Genomic DNA, 24,783 nt, shown 5'->3' on the forward strand with positions numbered 1-24,783 from the left:
TGTACACACTAAGAAATAACAAAAGCACGGGAAGAGTTGACGAGAAAGTTTGAGTTCAATTTTAGTAATGTAGCTGGAAAATGGTAGCAATATATATGATGTATAAGCATAGATAGGAAGTCAAAATTCTTACCTAACTAATGAAGTTTTTCGTGCATAAGAGCCCGGCAAACATGTTGTCAGTGAGCAGTGCGGGCAGGTTGATATGGGCGACCTGTGGTGTACCAATTTACATCAAGAGGTGGTAGAGTACAGATAGAGTTGGATTATTCCTTTCAATTTTAGTAATGTAGCTGGAAAATGATACCAATATATATGAGATGTATGAGCATAGATAGAAAGTCAAAATTCTTACCTAACTAACGAAATTTTTCGTGCATAAGAGCCAGGCAAACATGCTGTCAGTGAGCAGTGCGGGCAGGTTGACATGGACGACATGTCGTGTACTAATTTCCATCAAGAGAGGTGGTGGAGTGGAGAAGAACGAATAGAGATGGGGCTGATGGGAGGAGATTAGGGGCTTCTATGCCGTTGTGGTTTGGCTCTCTGGCTACGCAAGCTCAAGCTATCTCTGATTCACAAATTCAATTGTAACCTTCAACGCTAGTAAAAAAGGCAATCCCTCTGCCCACTTCTGTAAAAAGTACAACTTAGCAATTGTCAAATTATCCCCTGTGGTAAAAAATGTGTCTTTTGCTAAAATATATGCCAAGTTAAAAAAAAGACTATCTCCAAGAGTTTGCTATTTTGGACTTGGCAAAATGAGAAAAGAAGGCTCATAAGAACACAACCTTTGTAGTTCGGCCCCTGGATCTTTTTGGACGATTGCAAATGGGTCCCTGGCCGGAGTTCAGGGGAGGGGCGAACATGGCCGGCCGAAACCCGGCGGCGAGGGGCCCCGGCGGCGAGGGAGGACAGGGGGAAGGGCTTCACGGAGGCTAGGGGAACCGATTTTGGGGTCTAGCTTGAGAGAAGGAGGGTCGGAAAGGGGAGCTCCACGGCGAGCTGGAGGACGGCGGCGGCAATGGCGGACTGCGACTCCGTCAGCCTCACGCGGGTGAAGCCGGCGGCGAGGGAGGACTGGGGGAAGGGCTTCACGGAGGCTAGGGGAACCGATTTTGGGGTCTAGCTTGTGAGGAGGAGGGTTGGAAAGGGGAGCTCCACGGCGAGCTGGAGGACGGCGGCGGCAATGGCGGACTGCGACCCCGTCAGCCTCACGCGGGTGAAGCCGGCAGTCAGGTGCGCGGCGCGGCCGGCGCCGGCCAGCGTCGTCGACGATCAACTGCAGCAAGAGAGAGCACGAGGTAGAAGAGGAAGCAACAGCCATGTCTATACGTTCCGCCTCCGTCCGAGAGTCGCGGAGACGACGGAGACCGCGATGCCAAAGCGTTTCCGCGCGCGCGCATATATGCGCGTCGAAGGGGTAGAATTTGCCAAGTTCCCAAAAATACTAAGTTGGTTGCCAAACTCTTGGAGGCTATTTTTTCTTGTTTTGCCAAATTTTCTAGGAAGCCAACCTCATTTAGCAAACTCTTGGAGATGCTTATCTGATCAAAGTTCTATAAAAAACTTTGACAGTCAAAAGCTTTCCAAGTAAAAATTCGGAAACATAAAGAACATGTTGGTATAGTCATGTTTAGTGCCATGTGCCAAAGAATATACAATATCCCATTTCGTAATTTTTTTGACTTAAAACGAATTACTTATGAATTTTTTAGTTTAAAATTGAATATTTTAATTCTCACAAAATAGAAAACCACCTTCAAAACTAACTAAGAGGCTAAATTTGTCTGGTTTCAACTGTTGGATGGTCTGTTATCCGGTTTCGTAGTTGAAGATTGAAAATTAGATTTTTTGTGATAGTTTGATGGTGTAAACCGGACTTTTTCTTAAAAAAATAAAGAGTAAATTGCACCACGGGTCCCCAAACTTGTACTGAAGTTTCACCTAAGTCTCTAAACTCTCAAATCATCTATCTGAGTCCCTAAACTATGTTAAGTATTTCATCTGAAGTCCGAAACGTGCCACGCCAGTTTCCAACACCGACGTGACATGCCACGTGGTGTCACGCTGGCAACAATTTGAAAAAAAAAACCTTCGTAGTCTTATCTTCTAAGATTTGCTCCTCCCTCCCTCTCCCTCCAATCTCTCTCTCTCTAAGCTCGAGCTGCCGAGCTCCCTCAGCCCCCATGCCGCGCCCTCAGCGGCGGCCGCCCCGTCCCCTCTGAGGGGCCTGCGCAGGGGAGGCAAGAAGCGGCAGTGGTTCAGCCCTCGTCGTCCGTGCCGGCGCTGCTGAGGCTGGCCAAGTCCGTCGCCGCCGAGCGGAGGGAGGTGCTGGAGTCCGGTGACACGGCGGTGCTGCTGCGGCACGCGGCGGAGGCCTGGGCGCTCCTGCTCCTCACCCTGGACGGCAACGACGTGCGCGTCGGTCTCGTGGCGGATGGCGCCATCGACACGCTCGCGGCCACTGCGCTCACCAGCCTTGACAGCATTGACGTTAACAAATGCAGCATCGGGGCGCACCCCTCGGCCATCTCGGAGTTGGTGGGGCTCGTCCGCCGCGGCGGCCCGCGAGAGCGCCGCGAGGCGGCCACGGCCCTCTACGAGCTGGCGGAGAACCGCCGCCACGCTGTGCGCGAGGGCGCGGCGCCCGCGCTCGCCGACTTCGCCGCCGTCGGCTCCGCCCGCACCGTCGAGGTGCTCGGCCTCCTCGCCAAGTGCCGCGAGGGGCGCCAGCAACTGTGCAAGATCCCCAGCAATCGAGCAGGTTGTGCTCGTCCTCAACTGGATTTGCTCGGAGAGCAACGAATTGGCATTTTTTTTTGAAAGTGCAACGAATTGGCATTGGAAACGATAAAAGCTGGGATCTAAGAGACGAGGGGCTTGTGCGGCATGGGGGCTGAGGCCGGAGGGAGCTCGGCAGCCCGAGCATACAGAGAGAAATTGGAAAGAGAGGGGGGGAGGAAGGAGCAAATCTTAGAAGATAAGACTATAAATGGGGTTTTTTTTTTGCAAATTGTTGCTAGCGTGGCACCACGTGGCATGCCATGTCGGCGTTGGAAACTGGCGTGGCACGTTTGGGATCTTGGATGAAACACTTAACACAGTTTGGGGACCCAGATAGATGACAAACTTGACAAGTGAACCCAGGGTGTTTGACCACTATTTCTGCCTTTAAGCTACAAACACAATAAAGTGCTACCCCTTTACTTTGAATAGACTGAGGATAACAGTAGAGAAAAAATAGTCCATTCTTTTTTAAAAGATATAGCCCTTTATTACTAGTACAGAAACTAGCAGTTAGGAACAACGGCGGCGCATGGACACGGACGTTTGTCATCCGTTGCGCAAACTCCCCTCTCCCGACATCCCAACACACAATTTCATTCTTTTTGGCTCTTGTATAGATTTTTGGCAAACTATTTAGACACACAAACAATTTTAAACAAAAATCAACTGTATGATGGTTGCAGATCTTGTTGCCGGCCTCCAAGCTAAAAATTCAAATTGCAAGCGAGGTTTCATGTGAGCTCACAATCGCATTGGCGTACTCTCAAGGTGGCTTCCAGAAGATTCGACCGATGCGCGCCTGATGGTTGATTAACTGAAAAAATTGCGAGCACTCGCACGCAGGGCACATGGGCAGGACGTTGCGCGAGATTTGGAAAGTGGGAACTACGCTGCACGCATTTGCCTGCCCCGGTGGAAGCTTCATGAGCACTGTCTTTGAACTCGGTCGCCCAAGTTGACTTCTTGTGGATCGGAATTGAATCAACCAACGACGACGTGCATCAACCGGCCAGGGTCCGACCTCGTACCCACCAGCAGAGTAGTGCAAAGGTGCAGCACCCAGCTATACTACTGGGACATGCATGCCACACTAATCCATGTGCTGTGTTCAATACAGGAAAAAATATCAGCTGATGAAACAAAAAGGTCTAAGCCCTTGGGACTTGGGAGTCAGGTGTGCCTGCTGATCGATCAAAATCGGTGCCGGGCCAGCCGGCCAGGAGCAAGCAACCCATACCGATCTAGCTACCGGCAACGGCGCCCAATAATGCAGCGTAGAGCGTACACGAGCACTAGCCGATCTGCCGATGGATAGACAGACACCCCGGAGACTGAATGACTGAAGAGGCGCCCGCAGCATGTCATGCGCTCCGCCGCCCCGACCAGGCAGATCTTTGGACGGTCGTATCACCGTCAACCACAAGATCGATCGATCTGTTCTGATTGCCGGGGCATGCTGCCACTTAATTTCCACCGGGGGGTTCGCTCAGTGGGCAGGTGGCGTTGCCCGTCGTCCCACTCTTTTTCTCCCTGCCGGGCCGGTTGGCTAATCGTTTATTTTGACGGGCAGCCAGGCGAAGGCCGACACATGTGTGAAACGCGACGACCGAACGTGATCCGTGCGGTGCAGTGGGGGGGGGGGGGGGGGGGGGCTCTCTCGCTCACTTTCTCCGGAGCATCCCAGATGCATGCTTCGGTTTTGACTTCTAGTGTGGTCCGTTTGGCTTTGGAGGTGGTTGCGTCTTAATTCCCCCTTACATTTTTGATGCTCGGTGCTCCTGAGGTGATGCCGTAATTTGTTGGGCATGCAAGGCATTCCAACTTTAGCCCGTTTCTTTTAAAACACCCCTTAACTTGTTGCGTTATAGGATTATTAGGCCCCGTTTAGTTCTAACCCCATAAATCCCGTAAACACGAAAAAAACGTCACATCGAATGTTTCGATACATGCATGGAGTACTAAATGAAGTCTATTTACAAAACTTTTTGTATGGATGGGCTGTAAATCGCGAGACGAATCTAATGAGCCTACTTAATCTATGATTTGTAACAGTGATGCTACAGTAACCATCCGCTAATTATGGATTAATCATGGATTAATTAGCATCATTAGATTCGTCTCGCGGTTTACAACCCATCTGTGCAAAAATTTTGTAAATAGACTTCATTTAGTACTTTAAATTAGCGAGATTCTTTCGCAAAAAAAATTTGCATTTCAACTAAACAGGCCTTATTGTAATCTCATCACTATAGAAGTTTACCCTTTTGTTGCTAATTAATAGCGTTATCTATCCATTACTTCTCGTCCGGGCTACATAGTGTGCCTCACCCGTCACCAACACTCCCCCAACGACCACCACTCGGGTCCACCCAACACAACTCCGCCACGGTCCTGTTGCTAAATCTGGTTAATTAATTAGGTAATGACTTTATTACGGCCAACCGCACGTTAACGCTATTGTACGGCAGACTAAATTCACCCTCTACTACCATGGTATAGCGCCACATGCAAGCAATTTTAAAACTAAAAAAATTGTAGTTCTTAAACGATCCATCAAATTCAAATTCCGACTGCACAATTGTACTTTTTTTGAGGAGATCTTCAAAACAAGATCCCACTTGAATATATTTCGATAATATTTTTCAATACCCATAAATTGCTTTATTGTACAAGAAAAAATACCAAAATAAATTAGTTAAAATGCTCAACCAATATGCTTTTGCCCACTATTGATCATGCAATCAACATTCACCTACCTAACAAAATTATTTACCCTTATCCGCTATGGATACTAAACAGTCTATCTTCACAATATGAACACCAATATCCACTTAACTAAACTCAGGTATGCAAAAGCAACATTATGTAATCCCATAAGCAACTTTTGCAAATATCGTAAGCAAATTAGAATACGCGAAAAAGTATTTTTCTCTCAAAAAATTATATCACTAAAACATAGTGGTGTGAGATCTTATTTTAAAGTTTTTATTGAAACAAACACACATGTGCAATCGGATTTTGATTTTGATGCTTGATTTTGAAAATATAATCTTTTTTATTTTGAAATTATATGCATGCATGCGCTTTTCATTTTCTTCTTGCCCCTCACATACATGCACACACTACTAACCTGACGGTTGTACCACCTGACCAATTTACGACCGGCCGTAAGTTAGCCGTGTCCAATTAATTAACCACGCGTGGCCACAATTGTCCCTCCACACCCTCTCCTTTTACCCGAAACTAACCATAAACTTCCAAGGTCAGGTCGTTGTCATCCTAATGTGGTAGAGTGGTGTGTCGAGTACGCTACTACGCATAATGAGCAACAGTATTCAACCATATAGCAAGAATATGATCTATCAACACCAACCATTCATACTCGGAATTTAAAAAAGGAAGGCAAAAAATGTAAGGGAGAACAAAGGAATAATGGATAAGTACATCGTCATATAAAAATCATACTGCTGTTAAAAGGACACATGGGATCGAAACACCCAAAAATCGTGAGACGACAGCGATTCCTACAATTTTGTATAGCTGTGGCACATCATTTAGGAGTGAAATACACCAGAGATCTTTGAACTTGTCATGGTATGTGATTCAATCCAGGAACTTAAAAAAATGCATATTCGGATCCTTAAACTTGTCGAATGCATCATCTATAGGTCCAAAGTTCCCAAAATGCCCCTACTATTGCTGACGCGGCATACATTGAAAGGTTAAAAACATAGGGTTATTTTTGACACTTTGAACTAATGATATATTTTGATAAGTTTGTAACCAAAAATGCTTTTACAAAACTTGACGTAAATGACACTCCATGATAAGTTTATGGCCTTCTGTGCATCCTTATAGCATTCCTTATAGGGCATTGTAATAGTTTTTATGTTCGCTATACATATTAAGCTATTTTTCGTATGGCATAGTATTTATGTAAATTTCCTCCAGTCTCTCTCTCTCTCTCTCTCTCTCTCTCTCTCTCTCTCTCTCTCTCATCTTGATTTGATTTGGCTCTCTGGCTGTCCCATCGCCCTCTTTCGTATGCAAAGGAGCAGCCACGCACGCACCGCAATTAGATCGAGCGCCTGTCTGGATTGCCCTGCTTGGCTGCTTTCCCCTCTCCAAATTGCGCTCTCCCTCTCGATCGATCTGACCGATCAAATAATTATTATTTTATTGCGTTTTCTATGTGCTGAGCACGTACGGCATCGTCTTAACCCGTGCAACTCGCACGATATATTTTCGCGTCTCTTTTCCAATCGCGCAGTCGTTTAAATTTTCACTGTACTTGTTCCCGAAAGCGCTCGCCTTGGTCGTCTTGTGGGGGCCACACGGTGAAAATCAGGCTGCTGCTGCTTCATAGTTCGTCAAGGACAGATCAAAGATGCGACAAATCTGCACATCCTGTCCGCGGCTAAATTAGACACACACACACACTGTGTGTGAAGATGACGGGCGCGTTCTCGCTTATCTTATCATAGTCGAATAACAATCCGCAAAGACTTGGGAGCATTTGCATGGTATTCGGAAGGCCACGGCGCCGTAGTTTACAGCTTCCAAAAGTAGTTATTCCATTTGATCTTCAGATGTATCAGTAGTCTTTGCGGATTATACGCTAGCTCCTTGCTTATCGCACACATTAGCGTCTGAAGTGTCCGGAGGATAGCCGAGAACAATGTACACAACCAAAGGAATCACTCAAACGTTTATAAAAAAAGAAGAAAGTGAATCACTCAATGGAGCGAGGGCGATCTCTTCAGCACTAGGCGAGTCGTGGAAAACGAAATAAAGCTAGTGGCGCCAACGCTTTGCGCTGGCGTAGTTCGTGAAGTTGGTCAAACGAGATGTGCACACCGATGGGGGCTGGCATGGATCAAGCGAATAATGGCTAGCAGCTGCCCAATCATCGCCAAGAGGATGGAAAGGCATCATGTGAACTTGCTGGTTCGTAGGCCTGTATGGGGAGAGGGAGAGAGAGAGAGAGAGAGAGAGAGAGAGAGAGAGAGAGAGAGAGAGAGAGAGAGAGAGAGAGAGAGAGAGAGAGAGAGAGAGAGAGAGAGAGAGAGAGAGATCCTCTTGGTTAATAGCGGAATATGGAGCCAAACCAAGCGGGGGCTAGTTGAGCTCACTCTGGTGGATTTGTGCTTGTGGAATCAGCCGAATATATAAGCACAGATGTAGACTTGCAGTGGGCCGGGCAGCGCGTGGAGGAAGCAAGAGCCAATGCCTAGTTTCGCCTCCACTACGGTCCGCCCCTGCTCTTGGTCTCTTACATTAAGATATTGCATTGTTGCCATTCAAAGATGATTATAAAGTATTGTAGGATGCTAGATCAACTGGTTGATGCACTCCGATTTGGCGGGTTTTCTCGACCGGGAAGCCGGTTGCTTTTTCTTAATAAAATACGGTTGGGACCGTCATACCTTACCGGTCGTTTTTTCTTTTTGTATGCAGGCCCATTCGGATCGCGTGGTCACCCTTGCCTCTTGTGCGATATATAGTGTTTGTTAAAACATTTGGACAACAGGATGATAGGGCCTCTGACCAAGCTTGAATGATTGAATTAGTAATAAACTAATAGTCTTTGCCCAGGTGGTTATTCCAATCACAGAGTGGGAGTGTGGGACAAAGCACAGGAAAACTATAAGCAGCAGCTCCAAGGCACGTCCGTGCGTCATACCGCTATACGTGTACGCAATGAAGGGTTTCGCTTAGGAAGAAGCATGGCGGACGTGGTGCTCTTGCCTCTTGCTTGTTGACGAACGAATGAATCAGGCGGCCAAGTCCGGTGATGTGCACAGATGACGACGGTCTTGCCGACGAGCGCAAACACTGTGCAGCTAACCAACTCCCGTTGACGAATTGCGCGGCCACGCGTGGCGTCGCGCGCGGATGAGGACGGTGCGTGACTGAGATCGTTGGGGGTGGGGTGGCAAGGCATGGGCGTGGCGCCATGACGCGTGGGAACCGGCCGTTGATTCGCGCAGGTCGTTTGCGCGGAGGACTGGAGGAGGATGGATGGTGAAGTTGTCAACGATCCATGAGCTAGCCCTGCAGGCTGCACCGAGCACTCGCGCGCGCGGCATGCCGTCAAGCTCAGTCCCGCCGCCTACTTACATTGCGTTGCCTCACTTGTACAGTGGTTTAGCTCCTCACCGCTAATATATGATCCACTTGTCTATTTCACAAAATTTCTTAGTCTTCTATCAAAGCTTGCTCTAAGCTTACAACTCACTTTCTCTCTCCTCTTCTCTTTCCTCCACCTCATCATTTAGTCTGCTTATACCTCATCATAATACTTGCTATAACAGGTAAAAAAAAAGAGTGCGCCTAGCTAGCTAGCTAGAGATCTACGAGGCTCCGACGACCATCTCCCGCAAATCGGCAGCATACGGGCCGCCGCCGAGCCTTTCTTCTTTTTTTCCCGGAAAAAAGCTGCGCCGAACCTATTTTACCTACTACCAATTACTAGCCATTTGTGGTGCCCGTTACGTTTGGAAGCAGCAGTGTGCCGGTAGAAAAGCAGCCACCTTCCACGTATTCCATCGAGCTGACAAGGCGAGTCGCCCCGATAGACTGCCGGTCGTCGTAGCAGCAGTTGCAGCAGTGTAACACGTTGATTGCGATGCCGAGAGGGCTACGCAGCACGTTCCGAGGAGCCCGATTTTTCCAGACCGGGTGGATACGAAGGTTGGTTGGTCGTCGTTCCTCCAACACGGCGCCCTCCGACGCTCCCGCGATTCAACCCAGTCGGCATCCAAGACGGGAGGGGAGGGCCCGCGAGAGGCGAGGCCCGATCGTTCGGCGCACGTGCGCCGCCGTCGTCGTCGATGCGCAGGGCCCTCCCTCCGATCCGCCCCCATACTCTTCCGCACGATCTCGTTCGTCGCCTCTGCCGGCCGCGCGCGAGGTCAGGGATAAGGAAGAGCCGGGAGGCTGCGTGACCGGGCCGGGACAGGGACGCACGCAACGCAGCACACACTTGCAGAAGGCCCCAGCAGGCGACCGTGCGTTGGCGTAGCAGCGCATCGTCACACACAGCCAGCACACACACGGGCTAGCTTGTCTCGCTTGCCACCAGGGCCATGTACGCACACGGCTCTATCATTGCCGCCCTTCTGCGGTTCTGCCCCAGATGGATGCAACACCAGGGTCCCGCCAGCTGCGGTTCAATGCAATGCGATCGACGATCGACATGGTCCGCGCTGGCGCCACGCACCGATGCCCCGATCGAATTGTGTCTGCACGTACGGGGTGATGGATGGGCGGCGGCAAGCTCGCGATACCGACGCCGCAGAGAGTGGTCAGGCAGAGTGAGTGAGTGTGCATGCAATGCAGAGCAGAGCCGCACATGGATCGGACGGATCGGCGAATGCTAGCTTAGCGTGGTGAGGGCCTCGCTTCTGTTGTAGATGTATGTAGTACTAGGCAGCTCCAAACCGAGCTTTCGGGTCCATGTACTATATGATGACTCTGACACTCTGGTGGTGTGGAGAACTTGACTTTTGCGCTCACTCACAGGCCCCCGCCGACCCGCTAGCTAGCTAACCACCACGCTCGAGAGGTAGTGGCTTTGGCCTAAATTACATTGTGTTCGGCTGGCTGGTGCTGGTGGTTGGTATTGATTTTTTGTGAGAGAAAAGTACTGCTAGTTGGCTGGTGTTGATTTTGTGTGAGAGAGAAATACTATTGGCTGAATACAGCGAAGATGAAGCGAACAGAGTGATGATATGTTCCCGTGTCACCGTCACGTCCTGTTGGGACAAGCGAGGTACGTACTCTTAGCTACGAGAGGTAGGCTTGCCATTTTAATTTGGTGATGGCTGTGAAAGCTTGGGAGAGTAGAGGAGTGGGGCCACGAGGAGTGATGATGAGCTTGCACTGTTGGGATATTCTCTTCCAAAAACAGGAGCTTATTGCATTGCTGGGATAGAATCGTACTAGAAGCTGAACAAGAGGTTACTGCGCCGATTTGGCATGGGTGTGTATTTAGGGTATCCCACTTGCCAAGTGGCCATCAATAGTCAGCTACGGAGCTACCGCAACAGAAATTGTACCGAATAGTATTTCTTCAAAAAATTGTACCGAGTAGTACCGAGAGCAAGTTGCCTATTATTATTGGCTGTACAAGGGAAATGCACGGCACGGGTCGGTTTGAATTTTTGTGTATGGTGCTAGTGCTCCCATCTGCGTCAAACGTAACGTAACGTAACGTCAGCTAGCACTCTATGCCAACAGTGTCCATCAGCGTGGCTACAACACGTGCAAACGCTCCAAGAGAAACGCTCCGAGAGAAACGCGTGTTTTGGGCCAACGCAAGCCCATTTCGGCCCGGGGTGGTGACAGGCCGAGAACTTCGCAGCACGAAACGGCCTGGTTGCGCGCGCTGGACCGAGTCAAGCTCTCTCCAGAACAGCTCAAAAAAGGAAAAAAAAAACAAAAAGAGATTGCTTTGCTCGCGGCGGCGATTGCTCTAGATCCGCGGACCGCGGCGTCCTTTCCACCCACACAAATGCGGCCAGCCCCGCGGCAGGCCGGCAGTCATGAATCATGATTGCCCCTGGCCGTAGCGCCGAGCTGTGAAAGGCACTAGGCCTCCCACCCGTAAACTCCGCGGTCTTGTTTATTCGTCTCGCAAATTATAAACAAATTATATAATTATTTATTGTATTTAATTATATTTAATATTTTATGTATATATTAAAAAATTCGATGTGATGAAAAATCTTATAAAATTTTGAAATTTTAGAGAGAACTAAACAAGGCCTACTAGATAAGCCGAGCTAGCGCAGCGGGCTGTTCATGATTGCGAGGGAGAAAGAGAGGCGGACCAGCCTGTGGGCCAACGCAAGGGGCAGAACAGACTACTGCCCCGTTTAGTTTCATTCTAGCGATTCCATAATACAGTATAAATCGAGAAGAAATCTTATATGTATGGAGTATTAAATGAAATTTATTTTTAAAATCTCTTCATAGATGAATATAACTTTCCGCGGCGAATCTAAGGCCGATAATTAATTGATAATTGGCTACAGTGATGCTATGCTACAATAATTATTCTCTAATTACGTGGTCAAAGACCTCATTAGATTCGACAGAGGTCCTAACACAGAAATTCTGAAATTAGTTTTGTAAATTACCATTATTTGACACCCCTAGTTAGCTGTTAAAATTCTTTCAAGACCTTCTATGCCCCTAACCAAACAGATGCAGCCTGTGTGAAAAATCCCCACAAGAACATCCCCCATTCTAGGCGGACCAGCAGCCAGCCGTTCTAGAAAGATCCCGAGGCCGGCCACACGGCACGCAACGGTAAACACGCGACAGAGGCATCTGCGCCCCGCGCCTTGCAGGTGTCCGTTGGCGTAGCGACAGGCACGGAGGCGTCCGTTCGCGCGCAGGCCGAAAGCGGGGGCCCAGCCCAGCCCAGCCCGCCCGCCCCGGATACCTCGCGTGGGCGGAAAGCTAGACGCCCCCCGGAATGATCCGCGCCGCCGACGGGAATCCAACGGCACCCGATCCCTGCGTCCATCCAAAGCTACTCCACACACGGGCCGCACCCGAAAAGCAAAACGAGGAACGCGATTTCCCCCTTATAAAAGCCTCCGCCTCGGCCCCCCTCATCCAGCCAGGTGCAACCGTGCAAGACGCTCCCGGCTCCCCACCACGACTTCTCCACAAGTCCATCCCGAACTCTCTAGGCCCTCCTTCTCGGTCCCCCCTCGCGAGCCGCGGAAATGGTGAGCACGCCCGACCACCATTCGAAGAATACATCTAGGGTTTCCGATCGGTGTTTCCGACGGCGACGGAGATCCTGAGGCAGGAGTCAAGCCGCCTCATCGATCCGTGTATGCTTCTGATTCGTTGGTTTTTTTTCCCCCTCCCCTCTCGCAGGCGTTGCCGAATCAGCAGGTCGTGGATTACCCAAGCTTCAAGCTCGTCATCGTCGGCGACGGTGGAACTGGTGAATTTCTCCGTCCTTTTTTCTTCGCCTTCCATGAGTTTTTTTATTGCTCGACCCGGGATATCGGGAGATGTGGCCTCTGATGCGCGCGCCTGGTCTCCGCGAGATCTGATGGGCCGGGTGACGGCTCGTTGGTGGCAAGCGGTAGGGACCTGTAGGGATTTATTTTGTTCTGCTGGAGACGTATGCGAATGGGTCGTAGGGTGATTTGGGGTTCAAGCGTATTTAGGTTTTAGATGGGGAATCGTTAGACTGCAGGACCTGTGGAGATTTGTTTTGTCCCTGTTACTGTGAGGCATTGATGCTATGAATTTCTCCCATGGCAATTATTTCCCTAGTACTTAGCTAAGGTATTGCCCATGACACATATTGTTTATGTTAATAAACAAGGCTCGGTGGATCTGTTTGCCTCCTAAAAGCTGTCAATTAGTTTTGGAGTATTTTGTGTGACAAGGCATGATGCAAGTAAGGTGTTTATTTTCTGATCCTGAAAAAAATGGATGGCGAGCCAAGTTTTTGTGGTGAGATGCCATCTTGCTGTATGTGTTAGGCCTATGGTGCAGTCTACAGTGATCAGGTGCTGTTGGGACCTGGCACAGTGCTGGGCGTTTTTCATCCTAGTATTGGATGGCCCTCGTTTCAATGGTTACAATTTATAAATGTTGCCTACATTCCTTGTTTTGTTGCATTCCACTGCTGTATTTATATGTAATGCTGCAAACATGTATATATGTTTTAGGTTATTTAAATGCTCTTTAGCGATTGTTGTCGATAACTCAACATCTGATTGCCTTATATTTCCTGCAGGTAAAACCACATTTGTCAAAAGGCATCTTACTGGCGAGTTTGAGAAGAAATATGAACGTAAGTGTCTTGCTGTAGTTTCTTATTTGCTTGCAGAAGATCGGACTTGCTTTTATAACAATTTGATTCTTCCATTACAGCCACCATTGGTGTTGAAGTTCACCCTCTAGATTTTAGCACCAACTGTGGCAAAATCCGCTTCTATTGCTGGGACACCGCTGGGCAAGAAAAGTTTGGTGGTCTCAGAGATGGCTACTAGTAAGTGATAGCTACATATTTCGTAGCTAGTGGTTCGTGCATATGAAGCATGTGAAGCTTGGTGTGACTTTGTTCCTTGTTTTGTTAAAGTATTCTTGCACAGTATATTTTCTAATTGTTCCACCTTGCAAATACTCATTATTAAAAGTATCACACCACATGCATCCTGAATAATCCTATTGTTGGTATCTCATAAAGCATTCTCATATTCATCTGCAAATATGGCAAGCTCGAGTCTTGATTTATGGATGCTTTTCTAGTTTGCATGTTTCTGTGTGTACAGTTTGCACATTAGCATTCAACATGTTGGAATCCATAGCCCATGGTTAGGATTGATTTAACCAATATCATGTGCTGATTTCTTGGATGATATAACATTTCTGAACTTGTGTCTTTACTGGTGTATTTTCTTTTTTTTTTCCTGTTGATGCTTTTCAAGTCTTAACCAATCTTCTGTTTTTGGTGTGAAGCCTGCTGAGTAAACTTTTTACTGGCCTCACTAACATTCATGAAATTCCAAATGTTCTGCAGTATCCATGGTCAGTGTGCCATCATCATGTTTGATGTCACTTCAAGACTGACATACAAGAATGTACCAACATGGCACAGGGACTTGTGCAGGTTAGTTCATCAGTACAATTTAGTAAAAGGTTATGCATTGATTATGTCAGAGCCTTGCTAAATATCCATTTATTTGATTGCAGGGTTTGTGAGAACATTCCCATCGTCCTCTGTGGTAACAAGGTTGATGTGAAGAACAGGCAGGTCAAAGCCAAGCAAGTTACATTCCACAGGAAGAAGAACCTGCAGTACTATGAAATTTCTGCAAAGAGCAATTACAATTTCGAGAAGCCCTTCCTTTACCTTGCAAGGAAGCTGGCAGGGTATACTTGGGCCGCCTCTCCATCTGCTTATATTTTGTTTGTCTTTACTCATATGCAATGACCAACTCTTTCGCTGTGCTAACTTGTTACTGGTGCATGTACATTTAGGGACCAGAACCTTCACTTTGTCGAGGCTGTTGCTCTGAAACCACCGGAAGTGCAGCTTGATATGGCCATGCAGCAACAGTGAGCACTTTGATCTCTTTGTTTGATACTCAGCAACAGCGGAAATTTGAAACTAGTATTTCTAGTGTTGCCATGAAATTTGTTTGATACTCAATGGGATTTAGCTTGAGGTTGACATAGTTTTATGTGAACAAAAAAACACAACTTCCGTAGCAGAGAATTTTTTTGCAATAGCTCTGTTACTCATCATTTCTGACAACCTTTTTTTTTCTTCCATGATCATCACAGGCATGAAGCTGAGCTTGCGGCTGCTGCGGCACAACCCCTGCCTGACGACGATGATGACTTGATCGAGTAGATAATATCATGGCCCTTGTTGATGCGAGAGGAAGGACTAAACTATAAAAGGCCGTAGTGGCTCATCCTTAGGAACCTGGATGTTTTCTTGTTATGTGTCTGATGAGTTGAGAACGAGTTATGACATTTCTGGATTTGTTTTTTTTTTGAAACGATTTCTGGATTTGTTGGTGACTGAACCCAGCTCCTTTCGAGCAATACAGTGCTTGTCATATGCTTGCGCGTGATTTGTGCCTTTCTGTTTATACTATGATAATAGTTTACTTGCTCTTCTGAGCTGTGCTACCTAGAAGACTAGCAGAAAACGCAAAATGGATGACTAAAGTAAAATGGCGTGTTTGGCGGAGTGAAAATGGCATTGGCGTGCGGTGGACTCGTAAACACCGGTTACGCATGTTTCGTAACCGTGCAAAAAAATTGAATGTATTGTAATTAAATTCAACAATTCTACTCCCTATGTTACAAAAAGATTGGCGTGCGGTGGACTCGTTAACACCGGTTATGCATGTTTCGTAACCGCGCAAAAAATTTAAACAAAAAATTTAAAATGTATTGTAGTCAAATTTTGAATTTATGAAAAAAATAATAATCTTTACAATACCAAATTTATTTTATTGAATTTACTATAAAGTATATATTGATAGTGCGTATATTGGATGTATAGTTGTTATATCTTTCTATAAATTTAGACAAAGTTAATAAAGTTTGACTTAAAACAAACCTTATACGCCGTGTAAATAAGAAATGAGAAAATAATAAGTCATGGATGCTGTAAATATTTTAGCCCTTCACCTGAAATTTGAACTTTTTGATCATATTAAGCGTATCGCCCGATAATTTCCCTTTCTTTTCTTCGGCCATCTCCTTTGTCCTGCCATGATTGCATGGCGCACAGAGCAAGTCCCCGTCAAATCAAAACAAGTTAGCCTCACTTCCAAATAATATGCATGGAGTATTAAACAGAGTTTATTTGCAAAACTTTTTAACAGAAGAGTATAACTTTGCGCGACAAATCTAATGAACTTAATTAATTCATTATTGACTACATTAATGCTACAGTAATCATCATCTAATCGTACGGTCAAAGATCTCATTAGATTTATCTCACGAAGTAAAGCAGGAGTTGTGGGGTTAGTTTTGTAAACTGCCTTTATTAAATATCTGTAATTAATGATCAAAATTAGCTACAATATCTAGAGCTACTAAACCAAACTTTGACCAACAATATCTATTTATTTATTTAATGAAGTAGTTAAATAAAGTAAATTAGGTACTACCGCTAATCACCTATTATCAAAAGTACTTTAGATTTAACTTGTAGACATATTTTTAAACAATATTTACGGAAAAAGATAAATAATCAGACGAATGAAAAAATAAATGGTGTTGTAAGAGGTGAGATATTAAAAAAAATATTTACATACGATGTCACGTTGATAAGCAGGAAAGGGTTGTCAGTCGGCCGGACCCACCAGCCAGTGTCATCAGGGGCCAATGGGTCGGCAAGTATGGCGGACGCGTGCGGAACTCTCCAGTTTCGCCCCAAACGATAAAACGCAGCTAGGGGGAATAGGCCCTGTCCTCTGCGCGATTCAGCCCGGCGGCGAAGGCTCGCCTGCGTCGGAGACGGTCTCATCGATCCCCCCTGTCCCGGTGGAATTGGAGCTGCGATGGAGGAGCAGTTCATCCTCCGCGTGCCGCCGTCCGTGGCGGAGCGGATCGAGCGCCTCATGAATGAATCCGCCGCCGCGTCCTCCTCCTCCTCCAACCCTGACGACACCTCCCTCGACCTCTCCTTCTCAGGTCAGCGGCGCCCCTCGTCTCTCTCCCTCGAATCCTGCTCTATTCTGTGCGAAAACCTACCGTGCATTAGGCTAGCAGCTTCGGTGAAGCCGTGGTTTCCTTATTAAAAGAAAAAAAACGTGGCTCGTGGATTCTCTCGTAGAATTACATGCCCGTAGGCAGTTTGACGGAATGCCGAAGTCAGGCCTACCCAGGTCAGGTGCGGTAGGGGCTTCTATTGTACCGTGCGGGGAAGGCGTGGCGCTGCAAATTGGTGGTAGGCTGATAGCTCTTGTTCCAGACTGCCATAGCATGCTGGGTGTCTTGCTGAGCATGCTGTGGTGCTGCCCTGAGAATGCTTAGCACCACTAACTGTTCGGTTCTTCGCAATTGTTGAAACTGACGCCGTGGTGCACAATTAGAAGACGGAGATCGCATGATAATACCACGTGCCTGTGCCGCAATGTGGCTTATTGTTCTTGCTCCAGATTCTGTGGTGATAGGTTAAATTGTGATGTCAGTGAATTATTCAATTGCTGTTGGGTTTATTGACTTCCATGGATCAGCTCACACATGCTTTTAAGAGATTGTTCATTTGGAAATTTCCCAAAGAGCTTAAATACAATTTAGCGAAGCAAAGCATTCAAAGTTTATCAGTCTGATCTGAGCCAGCTATTCTGCAATCTAATTACTTTACTTTTGGATAAGCCTTGCATCTAATTTTGCAAGGAAATATCAATCTACTGTCAGATGAGATGGTCATCATTTAGCAGCAAATGCGATTCAAGATGCATGATTTAGGAATGTAGATGCAGTTGTTCATGCATATGTTAGCTGTACTTTTCCAAATCATGTTTTCATTTTTACTCACCTTTGTTTTTCTTTTCAATGTTCGGGAGCATCATTTGGCACATATGCTCCATGTAGCACAATCTCTGATCTAGATCAAATCTTGAAGTAACATCGATTGCTAAAAGTAACTCTATATTTATAAATGTTCGACTCCAACAGGTTGAACCTTTTTCATAGTGGGCATGCTAAACTCTCATGGAAGAGCTTTTAATTTGGATTTATATAATATGATTCATTTGATATGACATTAACTATGTGCATTGTTCCTCATTTTGTACGTTTGTCTCTTCTAGTGACAGCACAACACTATGGTCCCTCTTATTTCAGAGCATGCAACTTGAACTAGGTTATACTGGACATTTCTTCAAAAACTGAAATTTGGAACTTTTTTCACCTTATTATGGATTGATTAGATATTTCTTCATGCAGAGGATGGAAGAAATGGTACATTTATGATAGGTAATGAGAGCTTTCCTGCATCTCTCTTGGATCTACCTGCGGTGGTGGAGTCGTACAAGACATATGATGATTCTGTACTAATTAAAACTGCTGATATTGGTCAGGTAAAAGTGCAATCTAACTGTATGCCACCTATTTTTATTAATTCCTTATTCTTAAAAAGCATCTGATGAAACACAAATTGATACAGATGATTATGGTAAGAGAAGAAAATGACCCTGCTCCAGAGGGAGTTGAATACAAGCATGGCCTTACTCCTCCAATGAGGGATGCACGCAGACGCCGTTTCCGCAGAGAACCAGATTTGAATGTATTATAATCAATTGCCCTTTAGTTCTGTTCATTATGCCAGTTCATGTTCATGGACCTTTTTAGGCAGAACCCTAATTCTTTCTTACTGAATTTTGCAGGCGAAGCTGGTTAACCAAGTTGAGAAGCATCTCATCAATATTATGCATGGAGTATCTGTCAGTATCCTTTTGGTTGGTTTGATTCGCTAAATGCTAGCATGTTGTATTCTAGCTGCTAATAAAATGGCCCATATTGATTTTTTTGGTTCTTAGGTTTTCTCACTATTTTTTGGGGACTAATGATAGTTGACAATGGTTCTTCTACATTGATTTCCCTCCCTCTTTGACAAGGACAAGTGGATAACGAGGTCATTCTTCAAAACTTTCCATTATTGTGGTTCCATACAGGTGTGTGAAGGCCATGCTTCAACACTCTGAATTGGATGTTAACATTGAGGTCCATCATGAATATTGCATTTGTAATAAAAATATGTAATAGCTGTATTGCCTACTCGTTGTCATGACTGCATTGGTTTGTTGATTTGTTGGTTGAAGGACTTTGTCATATACATCAAAGGAATTTACACCACTGTTCTATTTCTGAGTCAGTATGCATTGTTCCTTGACTTGTCAATAGACCAGAATGCCAGTGTGATCGGAGGCGAGGAAGGTGGTGATCGTAAGAAACCTCCAGTGGCTCGTGCACCCAAGCAGCCTGATGTTCAAGAGCCAACTGCGAATGGTGAGGAACCTGAGAGGAGTGACTCGGAAGAGTCTGAGAACTGAAGTGGACCTGAATAGTGCAGCCTCAATGGCCCAAGCGACCCAGGTTAAACTTGCACTTTAAATCAGTGTATGTCTATAATGATGATGGCTGTTGTCTCATGCATGATGTTAACTATTATCATAAAATTATTATTAGACTTAAGCATGTGATAGAGTTGGTTTACTGCTCTATTGTAGTGCCGGATGCTGCTGCTGAGTGTGAGTGGCCTCAGTCTGCAGTTTGCACACAGGACGTACTGTTCCTACTAAGGCCATCTAGCAGCAGTTTTGCCCAATGTTTATCATGAGATTATTACTTGGTGACAGGAACCCCCTTCACCCCTTATACAGAAGGCTATATGATGTAGCATGTATAAATACCATGAGAGTTGAAAGAAAACCTTAGGACTGCATTAATGTCCTTTGTTCAATTTAGTTTTCTGTGATGTAGCAAAAATGTCCTTTGTTCAATCACATTCGTCGGAACGTGATGGCCAGTTTCAGTTTATATTTTCTGTGATTACCTTCATCTGGACTTGGTCAAGATTGAGAAGTCAGATTATTGCTCAACTCTACTTAAAAATCTTCCAGTTGATTAGTATCTTGTGACACAGTCCTTTACGTACATATACGTATATAGTATATTACTCATTTTGATTGACTTAAGCTTATTGGTAAAAGTATAGAATAATACCTGTGCCACTGAGTGGGTCTACATTGGAAACAAATATGCGAATATTTCTAAAAGTTATGAAGTAGTATATGAATAAGATTCAGTTTTAGTATAGACAAAGTTTGTGATTATCCCGTCGGACACTTGTTTTGTCTATATAGGAGATTCTTCATGGTCTCACAACGTGCAACTAATGTGAAGCTAACATGTAGCCCCAGGCCCCGCATGTCATTATCGCCCCTATCCAGTGGCATAGTGTAGATGCCAGAGGTATGGAATGGCGTATTGTTGTTTCATCCTGGATGTCTATAAGGCTCAGAAGCCTTGGTTATTGCTGAGGAGCCAACTCATGTTTGCTTATGTAACTAGGGAACAGCTTTCCCGCGACGACCATATACACCTCATGTAGTGAGAAATTTAGGCACATTGCTCTTCCCACTTGGCAGTATACTAACCGAGACTACCTCGTCAGATTAAGCCTCTATTACTGCACGAAGCAACATCATTTTTCGACATGGTTGGTACTTGGTAGTCGGATTAGACGCCATTAGATTAGACGCTAGTTTTCACATCGCACGCACCCCGTTGCGAGGAATCAGAATGGCTGCCACTTGCCAGAGATGTCCTCAGCAAGCTGTCCCGACGTGTACAGCTGCGGCATGACGCTTTCTCGAGGTCGTCAGCGGGCGCGTTGTCGTGCGGGAGAAGAGGGAGCGAGGCAAGCTGTGGTGGTGGACGAGCTCTGCGTCCAGCAGTCTGCTAGGAGCAATTCCAGCAGATTGATCTTTCTTTTCCCCTTTCTCACTATATAGAGAAATTTCTTTTCTCAATTTTAACATATATGGAAAAAGTATTCCAGCAGATTGATTTTTCTCTTTTCCCTTTCCCCCTCCTGTCTTGTGGGGTCAACCTGTCATTGTCTTCCCTTCCTTCCCCCTGCCATCAGCGTCCGTTCATCTGTCCCCGCCAGAGCCTTCGGCGTCCGGCCACCACCTCCCCTCGGCGACGCACCCGCCCGGCCATCCGTCGGACGGCAGCGCGCCCGGCGGGTTCTTGGCGACGGCGGGCAGGGAGGCGCGACGAGGAAAGTGAGATGCGATGTCTCTCCCTTTCTATTGGGGATTGGAGAAAAATTATTGAGGATTGAGAAAAAATAAAGAGAAAAAGAAGATGGAAAATCAATCTGTTAGAGTAGATTTTTCAACATCAATCTTCTATATTGAGAAAAAGTAGAAAGAGGAAAGGTGAAGATCAATCTGTTGGAGTTGCTCTAACTATTATCGACATGTTCGAAGGCCGTGTTGTAGCCGATGTGCCACGGAGAGCAGACTGTCAGTCGTGGATTTCATGGAGCCACTTTCCTCGCCAGCCGGGCATATGACCGGTGACAGGCCTCTTCGTTTCTAAATTAATATTTTTGAATGTTTTAACTCAGTTGTTTACGTCCTCTAAAATAACTTTCAAACTAAAACATACTCTCTCCATTTTAAATTATAATCCTTTTGATTTTTTTAGCCTCAAATTTGACAACCCGTCTTATTAAAAAATTTATATAAAATATCACTTTTTTTATTGTGGCTTGTTTTATTAATAATTTTTTTAAGAATGATTTAAATGACTGTGTTTGTATTTTTTTTTGAATAAGACAAGTGATCAAACTTTGGACTAAAAAAGTCAAACGAATTATAATTTGAAATGAAGGGAGTACACGCCACATGGAAAAATGTGTGTTTGCAAAGTTTGACATTGAGATGACTGATTGCTCAATGCCACCTAATCGTTTCCGTGGCCGATGGTTTTATATGGTGTTCTGTTCCCTCCCTCTTTCGACAAAAGCTAATGCTGTTTATCTTTCAAGATATAGTGGTTTCGTAGAAATGTTTTTGGAGCTAGAACTTCAACGCTTGTTATGCACTTGAATTGGAGGTTTTGCATCCCAGTCCATTATTATAGGTTGTTTTTTTTAGGAATAATTTTAAGATGATGATGGGCCATGATTGCCTGCACTGCTACATAGGGGAACAGTAGGTTACATCTTAGGCAATAGCCTGCAGTAAAATGGCGCAGCAAAATAATTATTTTATTTTGTAGTGTAGCAAAAATACTGTGCTAGCAGTTTGAAAGTCTTCAGGGTGCCAGGGCCCCTAGCAATATGTTTCGTCTCATTTTACATTCTTTAATTTATCTGCTATAAGTATACCAGGAAGCCTTCGACTTCTTCACACTTTATTTGCGAAAGAAAAGGATATTTGCCTATTATATGTCGGGCGCCACTAAATATTAGAGATCGCTCTCTTGGGCGCTTTTTTTTTCTTTTTTTTAATGAAGGGTGCTTTCTTTAATTTTTGACCTCAGTTTAAGCTCAAGCAGGTTGTTCCTTTGACCCCTTCAGCTCACACGGTGGGAAATGCTGCTGCATTCGTCTTTCCAGCCCAATCGTTTGCAAGATGTCTCGACTGATCGAGGCTACCTGGTCAGATTGAAGATTAATAAGACGCACGGGCATATTTGCTATATATTATAAATTAGAAAAAGTTAAAGCAAACTTTACAGCAAGTTCAAGAAACAAAAAAGGAGATGAAAAAAAAATAAGCGAGGTTACAAATGGTTGTCTATCCATGCTTTCATTGCGTCAATTTGTGTGCTCTTTGTCCTGTGCAAAGCTAAGACATTCCTTCTTGAAGGGTGGTTTCTTTTGACCTCAGCTTAAGCTAAAGCAGATTGTTCCTTTGACCCCTTCAGTTCACACGGTTGGGAAATGCTGCTGCATTCGTCTTTCCACCCCAATCGTTTGCAAGATGTGTCGACTGGTCGAGGCTACCTGGTCAGATCGAAGCCTAATAAGAGCAGAACCACTGCTCCCGTCTACGTCAGCACAGTTGACGTTCTTCTCGAACCAGAGCGATCAGCTTAAGAGCTCTGCCATTGTATTCCCGTCGTTGCAGCTAGCGCTCACTCTTTCTTCCATTTTCCTTTTGCGAGTGCCCAGCCATGTCAGGTCCGGATGACTCTGCCGCAGCTCCTCCTCCTCAAGGATGCTGCTGCGCCTGTGCCTCTGTGCTGTGGAAGATAGTGAAGGTCATTTTACATGTAGCGACTCTGCTCACCGTATTCGTTCTGATCCTTCCTGGTATTGCTCAAGGCTTCGGTGCACGGATCGCTCTTCAATCAGTGTCCTACGCTGTCCTTGCTTGCCTATACATTGGCACCTCGTCTGATCGGGCAGAGAAGATCATTTGCGGCGTGTTTCTTGGGGTCCTTGCTGCCGTGATCGTCGCGGCAGCTCCCAGCGCGAAGGGCAAGAGAGCTCCCGTAACTGTCATGTTCGCCTGCAACCTCGTGGCTCTGCTCGTGTACTGCACCTGGAAGATTTGTAAACTGGTGCAGGCTTGTCTCCGGCGCCTCCGTGTTCGTGGCAAAGCTCCGGCTGCTGATCCGGAGGCGCCACTCGTGAAGGCGCAGCTGCAGAAACCGGAAGCGGCCTGCACTGCTCCCGAGCGGCAGACCACGTTCCACATCGATGACCTGCCGCGGAAGTTCTCGTACGACGAGATCCGCGCCGTGACCAGGGACTTTGGGACAGTGGTGGGGCGCGGCGGCTCCGCCGAGGTCTTCCGGGGCCTCCTCGACGACGGCACGGCGGTCGCCGTCAAGCGGATCACCAGCTACAAGCCCGTCGGCGAGGAAGACTTCCTGAGGGAGATCTCCATCGTGGCGAACGTGCACCAGCGCAGCCTGGTGCGCCTCCTGGGGTACTGCCTCCTGCAAGGGGGGCAGTACCTGGTCTACCCGTTCTTGGAGAACGGGTCGCTGGACTGGTGGCTGTTCCACGGCGAGGAGCGCCGGCGCCTCCTGCCGTGGCCGGCACGGCGCCGCATCGCCGTCGACGTCGCCAGGGCGCTCGCGTACCTCCACCACGAGTGCCGCCGGCAGATCCTGCACCTGGACATCAAGCCGGCCAACATCCTCCTCGACGGCGGCTTCCGGGCGCACGTGTCGGACTTCGGCATCTCCATGTCCATCGCCCAGGACCTGACCAGCGTCGACACCCGCGGGAGGGGAACGCCCGGGTACATGGCGCCGGAGATATGGTTCAGCTCGCTGTCCACCAAGTCCGACGTGTACAGCTACGGCATGACGCTCCTCGAGCTCGTCGGCGGGCGCAGGGGCTACCAGACCAGCAGGGACTCGTCGTCTGAGACGCCGGACTTGTTGGCGCGCGTCGTGCGGGAGAAGATGGCGCGAGGCGAGCTCAAGGACGTGGTGGACGCGGCCATGGCGGCCGTGGACGAGGGGGAGGTGGAGGCGGTGGTGAAGGTGGGGCTCTGCTGCGTCCAGCACCAGCGGGAGCTGAGGCCCAGCATGGCAACGGTTGTGGACATGCTGGAAGGGCGTGTCGCCGCCGATCTGCCGCCGGAGAGCCGTGCGTCGCCCATCGTGAATTTTACGGTGCCTCTTTCCGCGCCAGTCACGCCCAACGGTGGCACTGACAAAAATAATGTTTCTTCATTTCAGTACTAGTTTGTATTTGAAAGTTTCGCTGCAAATGCCTCGTTACCGTTTTATTCTTGTTTCAGCTGCGAACATTACTAGTAAGTTGCTAACATGCAAGTAGCTGCAAGTTTATATCCCGTTTGGATGGGCTAAAATTGAGTGCTACCCGAACACTCGTTAACAAGTTGTGCTAATTGACAAAAGCTCAATACAACAAACTCACTCGATGGCGAGTGTTGACGTTTCCCATAGATAAGCATTTCTGTTATAGCACTGCTTCAT

The 24,783-nt window shown here is 46.7% G+C and overlaps 4 protein-coding genes across 4 annotated transcripts; all 4 read left to right on the top strand.

Moving 5' to 3' along the window:
- The first annotated feature begins 1,189 nt into the window (after positions 1-1,189).
- On the top strand, positions 1,190-3,529 carry LOC120709942 (U-box domain-containing protein 8-like). Its single transcript, XM_039995559.1, has 3 exons — positions 1,190-1,423; positions 2,185-2,767; positions 3,474-3,529. Exons 1-3 carry the CDS (start codon positions 1,190-1,192, stop codon positions 3,527-3,529), a joined length of 873 nt encoding a protein of 290 aa, XP_039851493.1.
- An 8,851-nt stretch (positions 3,530-12,380) lies between these two features.
- Positions 12,381-15,413, top strand: LOC120709993 (GTP-binding nuclear protein Ran-2-like). The gene is made up of 8 exons (XM_039995624.1): positions 12,381-12,533; positions 12,688-12,757; positions 13,565-13,621; positions 13,702-13,819; positions 14,351-14,440; positions 14,524-14,703; positions 14,812-14,889; positions 15,118-15,413. The coding sequence occupies exons 1-8, from the start codon at positions 12,531-12,533 to the stop codon at positions 15,185-15,187; spliced, it is 666 nt and encodes a 221-aa protein (XP_039851558.1). The 5' UTR covers positions 12,381-12,530; the 3' UTR covers positions 15,188-15,413.
- Positions 15,414-16,711: 1,298 nt separating this feature from the next.
- LOC120709994 (transcription initiation factor TFIID subunit 7-like) lies at positions 16,712-19,849 on the top strand. The gene is made up of 6 exons (XM_039995625.1): positions 16,712-16,989; positions 18,250-18,383; positions 18,470-18,589; positions 18,690-18,750; positions 19,207-19,398; positions 19,533-19,849. The coding sequence occupies exons 1-5, from the start codon at positions 16,857-16,859 to the stop codon at positions 19,353-19,355; spliced, it is 597 nt and encodes a 198-aa protein (XP_039851559.1). The 5' UTR covers positions 16,712-16,856; the 3' UTR covers positions 19,356-19,398; positions 19,533-19,849.
- A 3,149-nt stretch (positions 19,850-22,998) lies between these two features.
- Positions 22,999-24,528, top strand: LOC120709943 (probable receptor-like protein kinase At5g20050). Its single transcript, XM_039995560.1, has one exon. The coding sequence runs from the start codon at positions 22,999-23,001 to the stop codon at positions 24,526-24,528; it is 1,530 nt and encodes a 509-aa protein (XP_039851494.1).
- Positions 24,529-24,783: the final 255 nt, after the last annotated feature.

Source organism: Panicum virgatum, chromosome 5K (assembly GCF_016808335.1).
Source record: "Panicum virgatum strain AP13 chromosome 5K, P.virgatum_v5, whole genome shotgun sequence".
In the NCBI taxonomy this organism is placed as follows: Eukaryota; Viridiplantae; Streptophyta; class Magnoliopsida; order Poales; family Poaceae; genus Panicum; species Panicum virgatum.